Raw genomic sequence first — 17164 nt, 5'->3', positions numbered from 1 at the left:
AGTCATGATACTGAGCCGGCGGGTGTCAGCGAATATGTACAAGGTGCTTTAAGGCTTTGGTCGGTTTGTTAGGAGGTCGCAGCCGTGGCGCCGGTCACAAGGTTTCGCGTCGTCCTTCCTCCATTTCAATTGCCGACTCACCCCAGCATCTTTTTCTCTGCTCATTAGCACCCACTGTGAGAGAAATCTGTCTTAATTACGAGCCTCACACTCTCCTATATCCATCAGCTGTATGGAGGTTAGCATAAATCCGACCCAGATCGTGATCGTAAACAACAAATCCGTGGAACTCCGAGGCTTCCACATTCGCCAAAATGCTCGGCCGAATTCATCCCCCTGGCATCACCCAATAGCCGTGGTGGAACCTGTTTTGAACTGATCCCATAAGCATATTATCGGTTAAGGTAAGCTGAACGGGTATATATATATATATGCTGAGCAGCAGGCTTGCGATTGTTGATGTGACTGTTGACATCGGTTTCCTCAATCTTCGCAGACATCCGCACCGTCTGCCATCCCAATTCATACCTTCGATTAATCATGTCTCTCCTCCGGCGCCACCGCCAATTGGCTCCTACTGCCTCAGTGCAAGTCTCTCCTCTCTGCTTGGGCGCTATGGCCTTTGGCGAGAAGCAGCCAGAGCGATACGGCGAAGTCACCAAAGACACTGCCTTCGTCATTATGGATCATTTCTATTCTCAAGGAAGCGGCTTCATTGACACGGTCAACGCATATCAATTCGGCCAGTTAGAGAAATGGGTTGGTAAATGGATGGCTTCCCGCAAGAACTGCGACGAGATCGTCCTGGCCACCGAATTCTTCACAGGCTATTGTAACAAGGCGACGTGGCTGTGCTGGGCTGGTGGTGGACTGGCAAGGCAGAGGTCTGTCAGGTCACATGTCAAACCTAATTAGATCGCTGGGAGCAGGACAGTTTACAGTGCTGGCAGAGGGCCATTCTTGACAGTTTTGAAGAGAGCATCATGAATTCGATGGTTTTTTGGCGCCGTCTACCTAGTTCCTGGGTGTTTTTATCAGTCCTGTCCCATTCCTCGATGCTCCGGCTGTGCTAGATGTTCGTAGCCCTAGCAGCTGCCCCTCTGGGTGGCGTTGGTAGTTTTATCTTGTTAGTGCCAACTAGAAACGCGTTCTCGATTCCCGACCTGCTGGATAGGCCTCTGTGCGTTGTTGCACCTGCACGCCGAACCCTGAAGTGCTCTGTTACAATATAGAATGCTTTAATGAGAAATTTTAAGAGGAACATCATTCCTATGTGTAGAGATAAGAGTATAAGATTATACCCCTATGGAGTCCTAGATCAAGGGAGATTTTAGACCGCCGAAGAATTCAAGGCCAGAGAGAAGTATAATTCAGATAGAAATCTTATTTCACTCAGCGAGCATAATAAGAAGGTCTCTAGGCGCTGGAGAAGCTTATAAATAAGTAAGGTGTCCCGCTGCTCTATGTTGCGCTGGCCTATGTGATGTAGAAGACGCCCTGTGTGTTTCCCATTATAGGTGAAAGAATAGTGAACCACATTTCGGGTAGCATCGATGGACTCTCTGTAGTCTTATCGGCAGAGAAGATGAATGATGTTAAAACGGCATATGAATTCGACCCAGGATTTCCGTAGGTCTTCAATCAGAAGAAAATTGTTCACCAATGAGGCACCCAGAGGAGGCTATGGACCTGACGATGTATTCCTGACAAAGCCGTTGGGGACCTTCGACTAGGTTCTACCTCCGAAGCCGATTACGCCAGCGCAGACGAAGCAATGAAGCCCTGTACAAAATGCACAAAGAAGTTGAGAACGACAGCAATCCCTTAGGCAGATGAGGCAGGGCAATGTGAGGAGACCACATTTATCGAAAACTGTCCCGGGCATTAACACCCATCTTTATATGGATTTTCTGCTTTCCAACATATTCCTAAGTACGCATAATCGAAGACGGAAATGCGATTCCTGGATGAAGCTCTCTTGACTTGATGCTTACATTGCTTTCCCGGAAGCTATCCAGCACAACAGCTGGAGCGGCCCCTCAAAATACGAGATAAGCGAAGCAAAGGCCGTGGGGCCCAGTTCCTCAGCCTTATTCCCTCGCTTGCTGATCGCAAGGGGGTTTTTTTTTCTCTCTCTCTCTCCTTTCGATGAGTTCTAGACTATTTCTGGCAAGGAATGAAGTTGGAGGTAATATTCATTTGATGCCCAACAAGCAAAAGTCTGGTTGGAATGAGGACTGCGACCCTCTGAGCCCCGTCACGTACAAACTACGCAGCATGCCCACAAGCAAGAGACATATTTCCAGAGTGTATTCAGTCAGGCTGAAGCCTTGAGGATAATCTAGGTTGAAGCTTGTGGCTAAACTTGCATGAACATGTGGCGATTTTGACTGGTATAACTGGTATAGGTGCATGCAGACAAGAATAGAGCCCCGAATCTCAGTAATTTGAAAAGCTCGCATTTCTCGCAGGCCGGCTTGAAACCCGTGCTACGTGCTTCATAAAGTAAACAAGTTTTGCGGGGGAGCTCTGGATTCTGTGTCTCTGGCTCATACTCTGCATTTCCTTTTTTTCCCACTCTGAGACTTTCTACCGAACAATAAAGCACCTAGTGCGTTGAATGCAGAAAACAAGAGCTACACACCACAATACGCGTACTTGTTCACTTTTCTTTTCTCATGTTGAGTAGCAAATCTGTAGAGAATCCCTCGAAGACGGAACTGAAATGACTGCCAAACAACTTGCCGACATTTTCACTACCAACTATCAGGGACCTACGCAACGCAGTAGGTACAGAGAATTAGAGGAACTGAATGCCTTGTTCTATATCACGTAGTCCTATTGACAACGACTCAACGCTTAAGAAAAAGGAAGAGTTCTCTCTCACCCGATTCGGGTGAGAGGAAACTCTTATAGCTTCCCCTCTTTCTGTCACGTGAAAATGGTAAGGCGGCGTTAACTAATAGCCTTGTCAACTGATAGCCTTATGCTTTAGCTCTCCTTAGCTTGTGCTTCAACCATCCTTTGCCTTATCCTTTTCTTTCTGTACCGTCCACCCGATTCGGGTGGAGGGCGTAGGGTACTTGGGGACAACGGTGGGCTCGTGACACTAACCCAGGGTTCGTCGCAGCACTAAACCACTATTTGACACACCAATGGTTTAAAGATACGTTCTGAAAGCTTTTTAATAATTGTGTGAAGGATACATTGGATGATATCTTGAAAGAAGCCCCAACCAAGGTAAGCTTTTTTTAGAACCATTGTCAACCACCAAGTATATAACGACCATAACCAACGGAGCAAACCATCATACTAACTCTGACTTTAAAGACATAGAAGAAGACAACCGATCAGAGGGTCATCGATATAGTCGGGAAGCTTTCGACAAGGATCTATTGACGTCTGTACAAGACGCAAGTGAGATAGTTCAACCACAATCTCAGTTGGGATGACGTGGCTGGCCTGGGGAACGTGAAGCAAGCACTACAAATTGCAGTTGAAATACCTCGCAGGCAGCCTCAAATCTTCACTGGCAAACGAAAGCCATGTTTGTTTGTCCTTCTCGATGGACCTCCTGGGACTCGAAAAACTCACCTAGCTCGAGTCCGTGAATCATATCTCAAAACCAAATTTTCATTTTTCAACGCGAGCAATACGGTGAATATGTGAGTCGGAAACACACCAGACCGATCTGACTTATTTTCCAGCAAGCCCGCAAAGCTAAGCTGGCTATTGTTCTTTTTGATGAGATTGATGCGGTTTGTGGAAAGGGAGACAGTTTCCACAAGGGGTGTAATTCTGACATGAATTCGGAAATGCTCACACAGATGGACGGAGCTAAAGAGGACAGTACCGAAGTGCTATTCATAGGCGCCACAAACTTACCGTGGCATCTTGATCCAGCTTTTCTCCGCAGATTTCAGAAAGAGACCTGTATTCCGATACCTGAGACGACTGCAAGGGCAAAATGGATCGAAATGGAGCTGGGTGTTTTAGTGAGCACGAGTATGCTGAAATGGCTATTCTGGAAGCGATATAAAAAGCCTCATGCAAGAAGCTCTCGGAGAACTTCTTAGAGAGATCTAAGTGCCACTCACTCTCTCAAGGTTAGTCTTGCGTAGTCTTGGAAGTGATTCAGGCGACATAGTAACGATATGATTCAGGACGAAGAAAACAAGTACTGGTGTTGCCCTTCAACGGCCAAAGGGGCAGAAACCATGAACTAGAGAGAAGTCCCAAGAGGGCTGCTGGATGCACGACGCATAGGGCGAGCTGACATTGAGGCTGCCCTCATATATGTTATACCCACTGTGGAAGAATATTCCCTCCCCCAGTACGAATCCTGGTCTGAAAATAATGCAACTGGATGGTGATGTTCTCTGCGCACTGCTTTGGCAAAATACTTCGAATATAGTCACCAGCGGCAACGCATACGCTCCAAGTGTGGCTGTATGGCTATAATGGTTCATTCGTTGCAGCTTTTGCTTTGTAAATTACATCGTATGCTGTTCGATCATTCTGAAACCAATGGAAATGTGAACCGCCTTGGTGCAGCCACGGTAAGTTGAGGTCCGTAACATTCGTCCATATCGACCAGCTCGCTAATGCTTGTAGAGTAAACTCAATTTACTAAAAAAAAATTTAGATTCAGATCAGAAAAATGTGCTATTTGTTATACAAGTACACCTACTGTTATGTTTTTGGGGTGGGCCGGTTTCGAGACGGAGTGAGTTGAGCAGCCGAGCCAGGCTTGCTCCAATGCGTAGACTGAGCAGTGCTGCTTTTGAGAAGTTCACATTTTCATCGGAGAAGTTCAATGCCATCATGGCTCTCATGATGGAATATCTACAAGGCCAATCACAAACGCTGCCGCACAGCCCGCGGCAAGGAGCCAGGCGCTTTGGCCCCCACTGCGGGTGACACATGGGCGACCGCTCACCCGGCTTGTGCGAGCGCTGGGGTTAGCACAGGGCGGCACCAACTTACTCCCAAACGGGGGTGAGCGCGGTGTCGAATTACCTTCTCTTGGCCGTGGAGCAACATCAATCAAGGAAATTCCTTCTCCTCGCCCAAGACTGGTTAATGCACTGTACTGTCTATCTCAAAATAGATCCAGAAGCTGAAGGGTCTTCCTCGTTGCTGACCTGGCAACCAAGGCTATCATTCTAGACCACAACATCGAAGAGATCCCCATAGCTATATAAGATGAAGCCCCGTGTTTGCCCGACTCTCCGCAAGGCCTACAAGAGCCAATTCCAGTGGAACCAACGCGCCAAACAAGGCTTGAGACATCTGACCACGACCGAAACATGCTCAAGAGCGACAGACTACCCTTTCGTGAAGACCGCAAGGCTACCATGTCAACTACTCACAGCCTCGTTCCAGCGCCGCCACCAAAGCACATCCCCACCAATATCAGGCAGCGCCGCTCTCCCACGCGTTCTCGTCAATGACATGACGAACCAGGAACTCATCGTTGACTTCGGCACGGGTACAGCCCTGCGTTATCCGTCATTCTGGCTAAGAGACCACTGTCCCTGCCCGGAATGTCAGCATCCAAGCACCCATCAGCGGCAACTCGACACTTTTGCCATTGACCCAGAGATCAAAGTCTCGAGTGTGCAGTCCACACCGGAGGGATTGGAAGTGATTTGGCCAGTTACGGCGGCGGCGACGATGACGACAGCAGCAACAGGATCTGGAAATGCAGACACTGTAGCTGCCACCGGCGGGAAAGGGAGACACAGAAGTCTATATGGATGGGAATGGCTCCAGACTCATCCGCCTTTCATACAAGCCACCAACAAGGCTGCATCAACAGTGGCCAAAAGAAAATGGACGCACGTCTCTCCTTCATCCCCGCCACTCCCTCGAGTACCCTACTCGGCAATCGTGGACACCTCTTCCAACCTGGGGCTTGCACAATTCCTCGAATCAATCCACACCTATGGCCTGTGCTTCATTCCTTCGACGCCGCCCACTCCAAGCGCGACACAGTCTCTCGTTGAACGTATCTCGCACATCCGGCCAACCCACTACGGTGGCTTCTGGGACTTCACCTCGGAACCCAACCCCATCGACACTGCGTACACGGACGACTATCTACCCCCGCACACCGACACGACATACTTCACCGACCCCGCCGGGCTCCAGCTCTTCCACTGCCTGACACCTGCAGAGAAAGGCGGCGAATCGACCTTCGTGGATGGCTTCGCGGCCGCCGCGCACCTCTACAAAAACTTTCCACAGCACTACCGCGCCCTCAGCACGTACCCGATCACGTCCGCCGCTCTAGGCTCGTCCGCAGGCGAATTCTACAACACCGCCGCCTCGCCCCAGGGATATCCCGTGCTCGTGCACTCTTCCACACCATCATCCTCTGCGCCTATGACGCCAACCTCCCTGGTCCAAATCCGATGGAACAACCTGGACCGCGTCCCTCCCACAACTGCCTCATTCCCGAACCACACAGCCCTGAAGTCCTGGTACGCCGCGGCGCGCGAGTGGAGCCACATCCTCGACTCTCCGCAATTCCTGATCACCACGGCCCTGGCGCCCGGCGAACCCGTCATCTTCGATAACTGGCGCACTCTGCACGGCCGGCTGAGCTTCGAGGGTAGAAGGAGGGTGTGCGGAGCGTATGTCGGCATGGATGATTTTCGCGCCAGGTGCAGAGGTCTCGGTGTCGGCGACGTGTGACTGCTACGCACCTAGGTAGGGTTGTACCTAGGGCGTCCATGCGATGTGCTTTGGGGGTGAAGGGGCTTGGGCGTCGAAGGAGAAACACCACGATTCAATAAATTAGTAAATAGTCACTCCTGCGTCCGTCGTGATGATCGCATATAGCGAGTGAGTGGCACGGTGGCATGATCGATATTCTCATCGCACGCGGGTAAAGACATTCCTAAAGACATATGGGGTCCATGTGGGAAACGTCAAGAATGAAAAATCTCGATCAATCACTTGGGTTTCCTTCAAATCCATGCTGCATGCATGCTAACTCCCTGGTTTGAATCTCGACATCCCAATTCAAGCCCGGCAGCCATGAGTAATAATTGCACGCTTGTTTCTTCCCGTTTCGTTTGGTTTTCGTTCCATGTCGGATTCGGCGATGGCATATCCGTCTGAAAAGACCATGCCAATGACATTGCATATTTACCACGCCTCGTGTCATGGGTGTCTGTGACATTTGATTCAGCCCTCTTTCACTCACAGCACACTTATATCATCCTGACTCCGCTCGCTGCTGTGAAAGAATGCTGACCGCTGATGCCCATGTCTATGTCTTCTGTGAATTGAAGATCTCTCTCAGCCATCGCTGATTCGATTTTTTGACTTGTGATTATTTTCACGGTTCCCTCCACCGCTAGATCGAGAACAACTGCTCCCATTCAGAGAGGCGGCGGAAATTGAGGTACATGTCGTAAACGGTGCAATCCAACCCTTGTTCCGCGTCCAACTTCTTTCGATGCTCCGCCATACGCACGATCTCATTGTGACGCGCCTCCACCAGAGCCTGGAACCCGTTGCGCTGTTGACGGAGGACCTTAATTTCGATGTCGAGCTGGCGCAGGAAGGAGGCAGGAACCTTTGGTCGCATGTTGTAGTAGTAGGCGGCGCGGGAGCAGTAGTCTTTGATCTCCTGGTTGCGCGCGACGACGGTGCGTCGGAGGTGGTCAAGCGTACTGAGCTGGCGGTTGAGGAGACCTTCGATATCGGTGCGATTGTCCGGCAGAGAGTCGGGCTGGGCACTGAGCAGATCGTACTTTGATTCCGTAGATGCGTCGCTCTTCTTGCTGTCGTTTGTCGCGGCCCGTTTCAAGGAAGAGAAGACAGACTTGAGGCTGCCCAGGCTGTTGCTGGAGCTGCTGTGTTCTGGCTCGCCACTGCCTAGAATATTCTCAGTAGAAGACATGTTTGATGTCTTACTATGAGCGGGCTTCGTTGGGGTTATTTTTGTTGTTCTTGTTTATAAATTTTCTTCGCTTGATGCGTTAGTGAAAGACATTCTAGCCGAGTTGACCTGGAGAACGGGTACAAATCAGCGACCGTCTCAATAAATCAATTGTGAAGTTTGGTGGTGACGTCCTCGCTGAGTCTGCCAAACCCAGCAAGACATTTGGGACTCTGGGGGACGTCACCAACACCAACGTTGGCGGCGTCGGTGGCATATTGCTCAATCATTGGACGCTCTGGTACTTCACACCACGTGTAGGGGACAACGCCCTTCTCGCCAAGAGGAGAGTCGTTGTCCAGGTGGACGTATCGGTTCCATCAGAGGCTGGAGAGACCTCGCAAGGCAGCCTGTTTTCGCCGGGGACACCAACGATTACTTCACTTACATCGGACAACTGGCAATAACATCGACCTAGGCATCTTGTTACAGATCTTGCCGCGATTGGAGGGGAAGAGGATCTGGATTGTCCAACAACGACTGGAAAAGGTTTGGTAAGTGGTAAGCATGGTAGTGCGTGGGCGGTGACAGTGTCGATGGGAATGAAGAAAGACAGAGACAAGGTATCAGAGAGAAGGCGATGCCAGCGTTGTTTGCTGATATCCCGAGATACAGAGAGAAGGGAGGAGACAATACGGGGCAAGTGAACAATGTTTTGTCTATTCGTTTCACTATTGCCGTGGGCTTCAGGCAGAAAAGATCCATCAACCCGCCGATGAAATAGTGAAACGACGGACATCATATATCCACAGTGCCGAGCGACGTCCATACCAGGAAAGATGACGGTGACGACTCGACGAACAGTCAATTACCCTCGAAATGCTTAGTTCAGCCCCATCCTGCCAATGTCCAGCTCGTTCTCTCACTGCCTTTCGTTGCTGTGGTGCGTTGTTGATGAAGAGCACCAGGATCCAGATCACGATGCGCTCCAGCCAGTCCATGAGAGAGGAATCTCTCCCTCTCGATCTCGACAAAGGATTTCGCCTTCAAACTGGCAACAAGACTCGCACCGGCCCAAGGTCCGAGAGACTCGACCTGTCGCAAGACGGCAGCAACAGGCTGGTATGCATCCTTCGATTTTTGTTTGAAGAGCCGTGCTTCAACAAAGTCATCGGCTCCGGGAGGGTTGACATCGTGCCGAGCATCAGGGGCAGCAGCTCTCGCTTGAACAAGCTCTGCAAAGGTACTCCGCTTTGCCTTGATATGCTTCCCTCTGATCGGCGTCCATCCGTGCTCGCTGATGATGGAATTGGTCGTGTCGAGCACTTGTTGTGACAAGCCTGCCACAGCCGAACCCCTGCCTAGGAAGATGATCCTTGACATGCAGATACTCCGGACATCCGACGATACGGTCAGAAGCGTTGTGTACAACAGCTGACTAATGGATTGTTCATGATCGTCCCTGTGTTCTTCGTTCTTTGGCGTTATTAATGTGTCGAGAGATGCCTGGCACAGTGCCTGTCTGGAGACAGCGATGGGTCGAGAGCATGTGTCAGTAGGCCAGTCGATCACCATGCTTGCTGCGTCATGGCCAATTCCCACAGTATGTTGTTGGTTTTCAAGATTCAAAACTTTTGTCCTCGCTGAGAGATCGTCTTGTGTGTCTGGAAGCAACGCATGACATGCACCAGCGCGGTCCACAAACTCTTCGACAAAGTCAAAATCTAGCACAAGTGAATCCCGAATCAACTCGTCCTGTTCATTTTTGACACTCTCCAACAGTTCTCCAATCTTGATTGTCAAAGCCTTCAAGGCACGAACACTCCGGCGAACATTTATTTCGCGATACTCGTAGATTGCCGTAATCACCGTCTCCTCCCAACCAACCTCCACCACGAGACCCGATCGCAAACCCGCTCCAACGATGGCCATGGTCGGTGCGGGTAATAGTGTGATAGTAGAGTACTTCCATCTCTCGAACAGCAGCGTCAAGACTGTTGACAGCACTGGATGGGGCACTAATGAAGGCAAGACCAACACCAGCCGCGCAGTACCTGCATCCACTAACAGATATTTGTTGTACGCTTCCCGAACCGCCCGTTCCAACTTATCCTCCAGCAAACCCAAATCGACATCTTTCAGATCGTTTCTCCACAATTCATACTCCTTACTCTTAGATGCCACATCTTGCTTACGTCTTCTGAACTCTGGCAGAAACGAGCGATAATCCCCTACTCGTCGCGAACTCTGAGAGGTGAATGGGATGAAACACTGCGGGCCACTTTCGCCCTGAAAGCCGGCGCTGAGGCCGCGAGGGTCGAGCTCGATGATAATGGGATCTTCTTCGGCGCGAAAAGAGTACGAGCCCGGCGATGACTGGGCGGAGGAGAGAAAACGACTGGTGGGCGTATGAGGACTGCCGGATTGCTGGCGTGACGATGCTTCGCGGAGACTTGGGCGGATGGCGGAGGCGACGGTGGATGCCATTGCCCGGTCTTTTTGCTTGTCGTCGCCTCCACCTCCCTTGCAAGTGCTGGATTGTTTAGTCAGAGCGCGTTGCGAAGAAAATGGTTCACGAAGTTGCCCCAAGTTGCCCTGGTCGTTGAAATCTCGATAGACGCGGTTCTGCTTGACCAATCAGAAGGATGGTTTGGCTTAGTCATCACCTCATCTGCGTCAAGACTGTGCGTTGAGCATTCAATACTTCAAGCACATCGTATAGAGTAGAAGTACTACTTTCCGCATACGAGTAGTACCTGGTAACTCTCTGTGTTCTCCAGGAACGAAGGAGCCTGCCCAAGGCCCGCCGCATCTTGCAGGCATCGCTTCGTAATTTCTTTCTTACTATATCCGATGTTTTGCCGGTGCAGCAATATCAACAAATAACTCTAATCGGAACAACCCTCAGGACCCTGAAGACCTCTTCACCAGCTTCAATACCGCAACACTTCAGCGAGTAGAGAGGAGGTGGTAGATATTGGCTTCATGTCCTGATTACGCAGAACCATCCAAATGAAGAAATAGCCGCCGAAGAAGATGGGAATTCCCGGGTAAGTTAACGATGACTTCCCCATATCCTATGGCCCTTAAGCCCTAGAGTCTTTAAACAGAGACCTCAAGAGAAGTCCAGAGAACAAGAGACAAAGAAACCATTATCTCGAGCGAAATACTTCACAAATCCTGACCACTCTTTTCTACGTCAGTCTTCTGAAGGAAATCGGTAAAGGCGAACGCATTGCTCTCTCCCGCCTCTCCACTGAGCATCTGCAGAAACACTCCCGCCCGCTCCGAATCGCTGTTGACGCAGCAATCTGGAACTTCCAGACTCATCACGGCGGACAAGGTGGGAAAAATCCGGCCCTTCGAACACTCTTTTACCGTCTCCTCAGGTTGCTCGCGCTACCTATCCAGCCCGTGTTTGTCTATGATGGGAAGAACAAACCCCTCACGAAAAGGGGGCGGACCGTGTCGAGATGGCACGGGGGATGCACTGAAAGCGAGATGTCGAAGGTTTTGATTTCTCTGTTTCGGTTCCCAACGCATGTGGCGCCTGGGGAAGCCGAGGCGGAGTGTGCGATGCTTCAGCGGAAAGGCGTTGTGGATGCAGTTATGACGCAGGATGTTGACGCAATCATGTTTGGCTCTGGCCTCACATTGAGGGATTGGTCGAAAGAGACCAATGGGAGGAAAGGGAACAGCACTCCCACGCACGTCAACGTTTTGGATTTGGCGCGGGTAAATGAAATGAGCGGGTTAGATCCCGAGGGAATGATCCTGGTAGCGCTGTTGAGTGGTGGTGATTATGATGAAGCTGGCGTCGCCGGCATTGGATGTACGTTGGCATGCGAGATCGCGAGGGCAGGGTTTGGGAACGACCTTTTGGAACTGATCAGAAACGGGGATGAAGATGGGATTAGGGATTGGAGGGAACGACTGCAGTTCGAGCTGGAGGCCAACGAGAGCGGGTATTTCAAGATGAAGAGGAAATCGATTCGGATTCCGGACAACTTTCCCGATAGGAAAATACTGGGATATTATATGAACCCGGCGGTGACGCCGCCAGAGGAATTGAAGAGCTTGGAAAGCAAATGGGTCAACGCTTGGAAGGCTGAGGTCGATATCCAAGCACTACGCGAATATGTGGCTGAAATGTTCGAATGGCTGTATAAGCCGGGTGCTTGGAAGTTTGTTCGTGTCATGGCGCCAGCCGTACTTGCAAACCGGCTACGACGCGGTACTGCGCCATCAAACATCACATCTGTTGAGCAAATCACCGAACGCAGGCAGCATTTCGTGAGTGGTGGAATCCCAGAGCTCAGGATCACGGTCATCCCCGCCGAGGTTGTTGGGCTTGATCTCGATGCCGAAGAGGACAGCCCAGAGTATCTGCAACTGCTTGCTGGGGAAGAGAATGAAGCAGGAGCGGGAGAAACAGAACATGGAGGGATCGAGGAGAATGCTCCTCTCAGCCCGTGCAAGAAGCGCAAATCGCCTCCTTGGCTGCCCGACGCGCCAGAGAAAATATGGATTGCACAAACGATTGTCGAACTCGGGGCTCGAGAGCACGTCGAGCGGTGGAAACAAATTCAGTCCGACCTTGACAACGACCCCAAGAAATTCGCGACACGGAAGTGTCAAAAGCGAAATGAGAGAAAAAAGCCGAAAGCGGCTGGAGGTATGCAGCAAGGAGCTCTTTTGAGCTATGTTGTCGCTGCAAACAAATCCACCGAGCCCAAGGTACACAACGCAATGTCCATCACATCGCCTCCTCACCCAAGGGCAAATATGAGTGCATCTCGGATGGTCAAGACTCCCACCAAGCTCGAATGCAGCCAGCGAGTACAACATCCGGACTCTCCGAAAATGCTGGACTTCTTCAAGTCCACCAAGAGCAGTCACCCATCCGACCTTGTCAGAACCAGTATCAACAATGACGACGGCCCATTCACCCTCGGCGATGAAACCCGAGGCGACAAACATTCAAGGCCCTCGATTTCAAGCTCATCGAAAGCGGGACGGGGGATTGTGCAGAGGCCAGCCCAGCCCCATGACAATAGGTCCCGATCGATTTCGCAAAACGCGACACGGTCCAATCCGAAAGATTTAGCCTCAGCGACACAGGGAGACTCCACCTCTTCGCCAATGCAGAGAGACCCCGACTCGGCAGTGGGCCTTCGGAAAGCAAAAGAAGCCTTGGATCTGGAGAATAAACTCGGCAATGTCACACGGCGCACGCCAAAAAGACGAGCGAAAAAGTACAGAACCCTCGCCGAAAATGAATCACCGAACGAGAGCCCGACCCAACCTCAACGACGTATCGCAAGCTTCTTTAAGCCATATGTACGGGAGAAAGCACCACCAGTGGAAGTTGCATCATCCGAAGATATACATCCGGTTGGAATCCCGCCCCAGCTCCTCCAAGGGCCGTCGACAACTTCCTCTGCCACCACACACATCCATGCAATTCCCCGGTCGAGCCTCCCAGGCACCTGGAAAGAAGTCGACTGTGAGTCGGGCCCGAGTTTTCAAACTGATCCGTCCTTGCCATCATCTCGCCCTCTTCGGGTGAGTATCGTTGACCTGACTGCCGACTGAAGAAATCCCCTTGTATTACGGGAGCTTGACCTTCCAGAAGTCCCTGGTTTCGAAGAATGATTTGCTGCGGGTGATTTCTACTGCGGCGGCTTCAATGGGAGTAATGGCGTTGGGCTTTTCAATGCGAACTTTGGCAACGGTGTGTCCATAGTTTACCGTCACAATCTGGGCCACGGCAGTTGCGAGTGATTCGATCGTGTGGTATGCGGAGCCAGCGACTCGTTCACAAACTGTTTGAACCATGTCATGCAGAGCTGCGGTGTAGTGTTCTTCCAGAGCACCAACTCCCAAAGCAGGGTCCGCGATGGGTACACTGATGTCGATCAACAATGTCTGTTTGTAGATGCGCTCTTGGGGATTGACTCCGATGATGCAGATGCAGGCAATCTGTTTGACTGTCACAGTTAGGGAAGATGTGTCGGTTTCCAGGACCGACTTGTCAACCTGATATTGATAGAGCACGCCGCCCCTTGCCTGCAGGAGAGCCTTGGGAAGTGAAATGTCGATAGCGAGCAGACCACAATTTGGTACCATGTCCGAGAGCAGAGCGATTAAGGCATAGATGGTGGGAAAGGCCTCGGGATCGGCGTCCTTGAAGGCAGCTAAGATCTTTTTGTACAACTTGCCATAGTCCAGAGAGAGATTGACGTCGTCCTTGGACGCGGCCGGCTCGAGGGTCGAAGTCGGTTGGGCCTCTATGGTGATCGAGACGGGTTGGGGTTTGCGGAATCGGCGCCAGGCGTCGAGGCCGACGGGGATGTCGAAGCGCATATTCTTCAGAATGACTTTGTCCATGATGGAAACTGCCACGTTGGAAACGAAAGACGACGATGTCTAGGCTGGTCTGACGAGCGGGATTTTATACTTGTATGTGCGTGACTGATATCGGTGGCGAGCTGATGGTGTGCTTTAGAAGACTTGGACAATTTGATCGCACCAGATAATGTGTGGTATGACTGGCCCGGGGGTGGAAGAACAATGATGCTTTTCCCCCGAGATGATTCTCGTATCAAGAAGAGACTTTGGACAAGCATAGAGCTACAAGCACCTCGTATATCTGGGGCGGATGTGTGGTTTGAATGTGGGTGACATGGGTGACATGGGTGGCATGGGTGGGGGTGGCATCAATGGTGCTGCTGGGCTGCCAGAGCCGCCAGGGCTGTTTGCGATGAAAAGCCACAGGCGGTCTTTGGGCCTGGATTGATTGGCCTGTCGGCTGACAACGCACCGGGCACCCACTGACACCCACCAGCCTCTACCGCCTCCAGAATTTCCCAGGTTGCGCTCAGTGGCTTTTTTTGCTGACCTCGACTTCGTCCACAGTCTTGAGCCCAGAGCCCATTCTTTCCTCCTTGCGCTTCACCTCTCCTCCAGCCCTTTGTGAATCTCTATTTGTCTAGTTAACCTCAGTCATTTGCTGTCAAAGTTGATCTTGTCACCTTCAATGGGTCGAAGCGCCGTCACTACCTTGGACGCACTCTCTGACTTCTCTCCTGCCGATTGCGGGCGTGTTGTACTTTCCCATGTGATTCCAACGTCATCTTCACTCGCATCCTGCAAGACTGGCCATATTCTGGTTTGGCTACTGGCGCAAGGTCCGTCCTGAACAAGGGCGGACGGTAATACTATAACCGCCTCGGCCTCGAGCATTGCCTTAACCGGCCCCCTTTGTTACCTGCGCGCATCATCAGAAGACCCTCGAATATGAGTATCTCAGCCACCCAGGCCGTCATGGACAAGGCCGAAGACACCTCAAGTGCGATGCGAACAACCGCTGACTTGGAGGATGCGCTCGACTCCATCGCACTGGGGAACAATAACGCGGAATCAGGCGATCCGGAAATCATCCCTTTTCGAAAGAGTCCTCCCGTCACACCTCCAAAAACTATGCCCATCAGTACTCGCGACGACGGGGCTCTCATGGACCCAGGGGATGAAAGAGGAAGACAAGAGGTCAAGGGCAGTGTCATCCTGTCGACCACTGCGGCCAGGAAGAAGAAGAAGAAAAACAAGGCAAAAGCGGCTCAAGCAGCTCAGGCATTGAATACTGTCAGGGGATTCACTCCGGTCGACTCAGGTGCCGAAGAGTCGGATGTGTCACGCAACAGCCCGCGGGTTCTATCACCTATCCCTCGTTTGCCTGCGTTGGCCGGTGCCAGTCCAGGTCTAAGACCTCAGTCACCAGGTATCAGCAGCTTAAAAGCTCAGCTGGACGCACTGAACTCTCGCAGTCAAAGTCGCTCCAACTCGTGTGTCCGAAACACCATCGATTCTGAGGCCAACAGCAGCGCCGCCAGCGCAGCGTCCGACACCCAAGGAGAGGAGCTGCACGAAGACATGGTCAGCTACAATGTCCAAATCGATCAAGACTTCGTCAGTCAGTCGCTGGCAGAAACTGAAGTCGTTTCGGCAGCTTCCACCACACCTATGGATGCAGATCAGCGAGCGACTTCGATGATTGTCCGCAAAATGACCGCAGCAGACTTCACTCCCATCCGCTGCCTTGGGGACGGGGCCTTTGGGACGGTGCTTCTCGTCCGACAGAATGCCACGGGTCGTTTGTTCGCTCAGAAACAGCTTACCAAAGCGTTCCTCAAGGTTCACAAGAAGCGGATCGAGTCGACCATGTCCGAGCGAAGCATCCTCGAACTGGTCAATCGTCACCCATTCATTGTCAATCTTTACTACGCGTTCCAGGATCACGAGAAGTTATATTTGATTCTTGAATATGCTTCGGGCGGAGAACTCTTTCGTCACCTGGAGTTGGAAAAATTCTTCTCGGAAGAGGTGGCTGCATTTTACGTTGCCGAGATTGTCCTGGCTCTGGACTATCTTCACAATACGGTCGGCGTCATCTATCGTGATCTCAAACCGGAGAATTGCTTGCTGAACGCCGAGGGCCATTTGCTCTTGACAGATTTTGGTCTGAGCAAGGTTGCCGTTCAGGATCCGAGTACACCGGGAGGGAGTCGTTGCAACAGTCTCGGGGTCGGGACGATCGAATACATGGCCCCTGAGATCATCAGAGGCAGTGATGAATCCGACTGGGGTCCAGGATATGGCAAAGCGTGCGATTGGTGGTCATTGGGTGCGATGGCTTGCGATCTTATGACGGGCAAACCACCATTCGGAGGCGGCAGTTGGACCAAGATCCAGCAGAACATCATGCATCAAAAGTTGAGCCTGCCATATTTCCTGTCGCCGGATGCAAAAGACCTTCTCTCGCGGCTGTTGCGCAAGGAGCCTAAGAAGCGACTTGGCGTGGGCCCAAACGACATCAATATCATCAAGAAGCACCGATTCTTTAGAAAAATTGACTGGAAGAAGTTGGAGGCCAAGGAGCTTGAACCACCCATCAAACCCCTGGTCACCAATCCTGAATTGGCCGAGAACTTTGCCAAAGAGTTCACCGACAGAGCGATTGACACCATTACGCGAAGACACAGCCGGACCTTGAGCAAGTCTGATCCATTTGGCGGTTTCAGCTACGTTGCGAGTAGCAGTTTGCTGGAAGAATCCATGCTTTTGGAACTCGACGAGGCCATCATTGACGACGACATTTAACCAGTTATGACCGAGTGACAGAGGGATGACAGTTAGAGCCACTCGCGATAGAAAAGGGGTTGGATAGAATGGTGAGGGTGCGATCGCATACACAATTGATGACAGCGAGGC

At 51.4% G+C, this 17164-nt stretch overlaps 7 protein-coding genes across 7 annotated transcripts; 4 read left to right on the top strand and 3 right to left on the bottom strand.

The window, feature by feature from the left end:
* Positions 1 to 540: 540 nt before the first annotated feature.
* Z519_01320 (uncharacterized protein) lies at positions 541 to 915 on the top strand (the record flags this gene model as incomplete). Its single annotated transcript, XM_016759077.1, has 1 exon — positions 541 to 915. One exon carries the CDS (start codon positions 541 to 543, stop codon positions 913 to 915), a length of 375 nt encoding a protein of 124 aa, XP_016624405.1.
* A 4290-nt stretch (positions 916 to 5205) lies between these two features.
* On the top strand, positions 5206 to 6699 carry Z519_01319 (trimethyllysine dioxygenase; the record flags this gene model as incomplete). Its single annotated transcript, XM_016759076.1, has 1 exon — positions 5206 to 6699. The coding sequence occupies one exon, from the start codon at positions 5206 to 5208 to the stop codon at positions 6697 to 6699; it is 1494 nt and encodes a 497-aa protein (XP_016624404.1).
* Positions 6700 to 7366: 667 nt separating this feature from the next.
* Positions 7367 to 7915, bottom strand: Z519_01318 (uncharacterized protein; the record flags this gene model as incomplete). Its single annotated transcript, XM_016759075.1, has 1 exon — positions 7367 to 7915. The coding sequence occupies one exon, from the start codon at positions 7913 to 7915 to the stop codon at positions 7367 to 7369; it is 549 nt and encodes a 182-aa protein (XP_016624403.1).
* An 867-nt stretch (positions 7916 to 8782) lies between these two features.
* Z519_01317 (uncharacterized protein) lies at positions 8783 to 10381 on the bottom strand (the record flags this gene model as incomplete). The annotated part of the gene is made up of 1 exon (XM_016759074.1): positions 8783 to 10381. The coding sequence occupies one exon, from the start codon at positions 10379 to 10381 to the stop codon at positions 8783 to 8785; it is 1599 nt and encodes a 532-aa protein (XP_016624402.1).
* A 549-nt stretch (positions 10382 to 10930) lies between these two features.
* Positions 10931 to 13489, top strand: Z519_01316 (uncharacterized protein; the record flags this gene model as incomplete). Its single annotated transcript, XM_016759073.1, has 2 exons — positions 10931 to 10944; positions 11005 to 13489. 2 exons carry the CDS (start codon positions 10931 to 10933, stop codon positions 13487 to 13489), a joined length of 2499 nt encoding a protein of 832 aa, XP_016624401.1.
* A 15-nt stretch (positions 13490 to 13504) lies between these two features.
* Positions 13505 to 14284, bottom strand: Z519_01315 (dihydroneopterin aldolase; the record flags this gene model as incomplete). Its single annotated transcript, XM_016759072.1, has 1 exon — positions 13505 to 14284. One exon carries the CDS (start codon positions 14282 to 14284, stop codon positions 13505 to 13507), a length of 780 nt encoding a protein of 259 aa, XP_016624400.1.
* Positions 14285 to 15193: 909 nt separating this feature from the next.
* Positions 15194 to 17053, top strand: Z519_01314 (uncharacterized protein; the record flags this gene model as incomplete). Its single annotated transcript, XM_016759071.1, has 1 exon — positions 15194 to 17053. The coding sequence occupies one exon, from the start codon at positions 15194 to 15196 to the stop codon at positions 17051 to 17053; it is 1860 nt and encodes a 619-aa protein (XP_016624399.1).
* Between the last annotated feature and the right edge of the window lie 111 nt (positions 17054 to 17164).

The sequence above is a fragment of the Cladophialophora bantiana genome, assembly GCF_000835475.1.
Source record: "Cladophialophora bantiana CBS 173.52 unplaced genomic scaffold supercont1.2, whole genome shotgun sequence".
Taxonomy (NCBI): Eukaryota; Fungi; Ascomycota; class Eurotiomycetes; order Chaetothyriales; family Herpotrichiellaceae; genus Cladophialophora; species Cladophialophora bantiana.
Note: the sequence above shows the minus strand (reverse complement) of the source record. Positions and strands in the feature narration are given on the sequence as shown.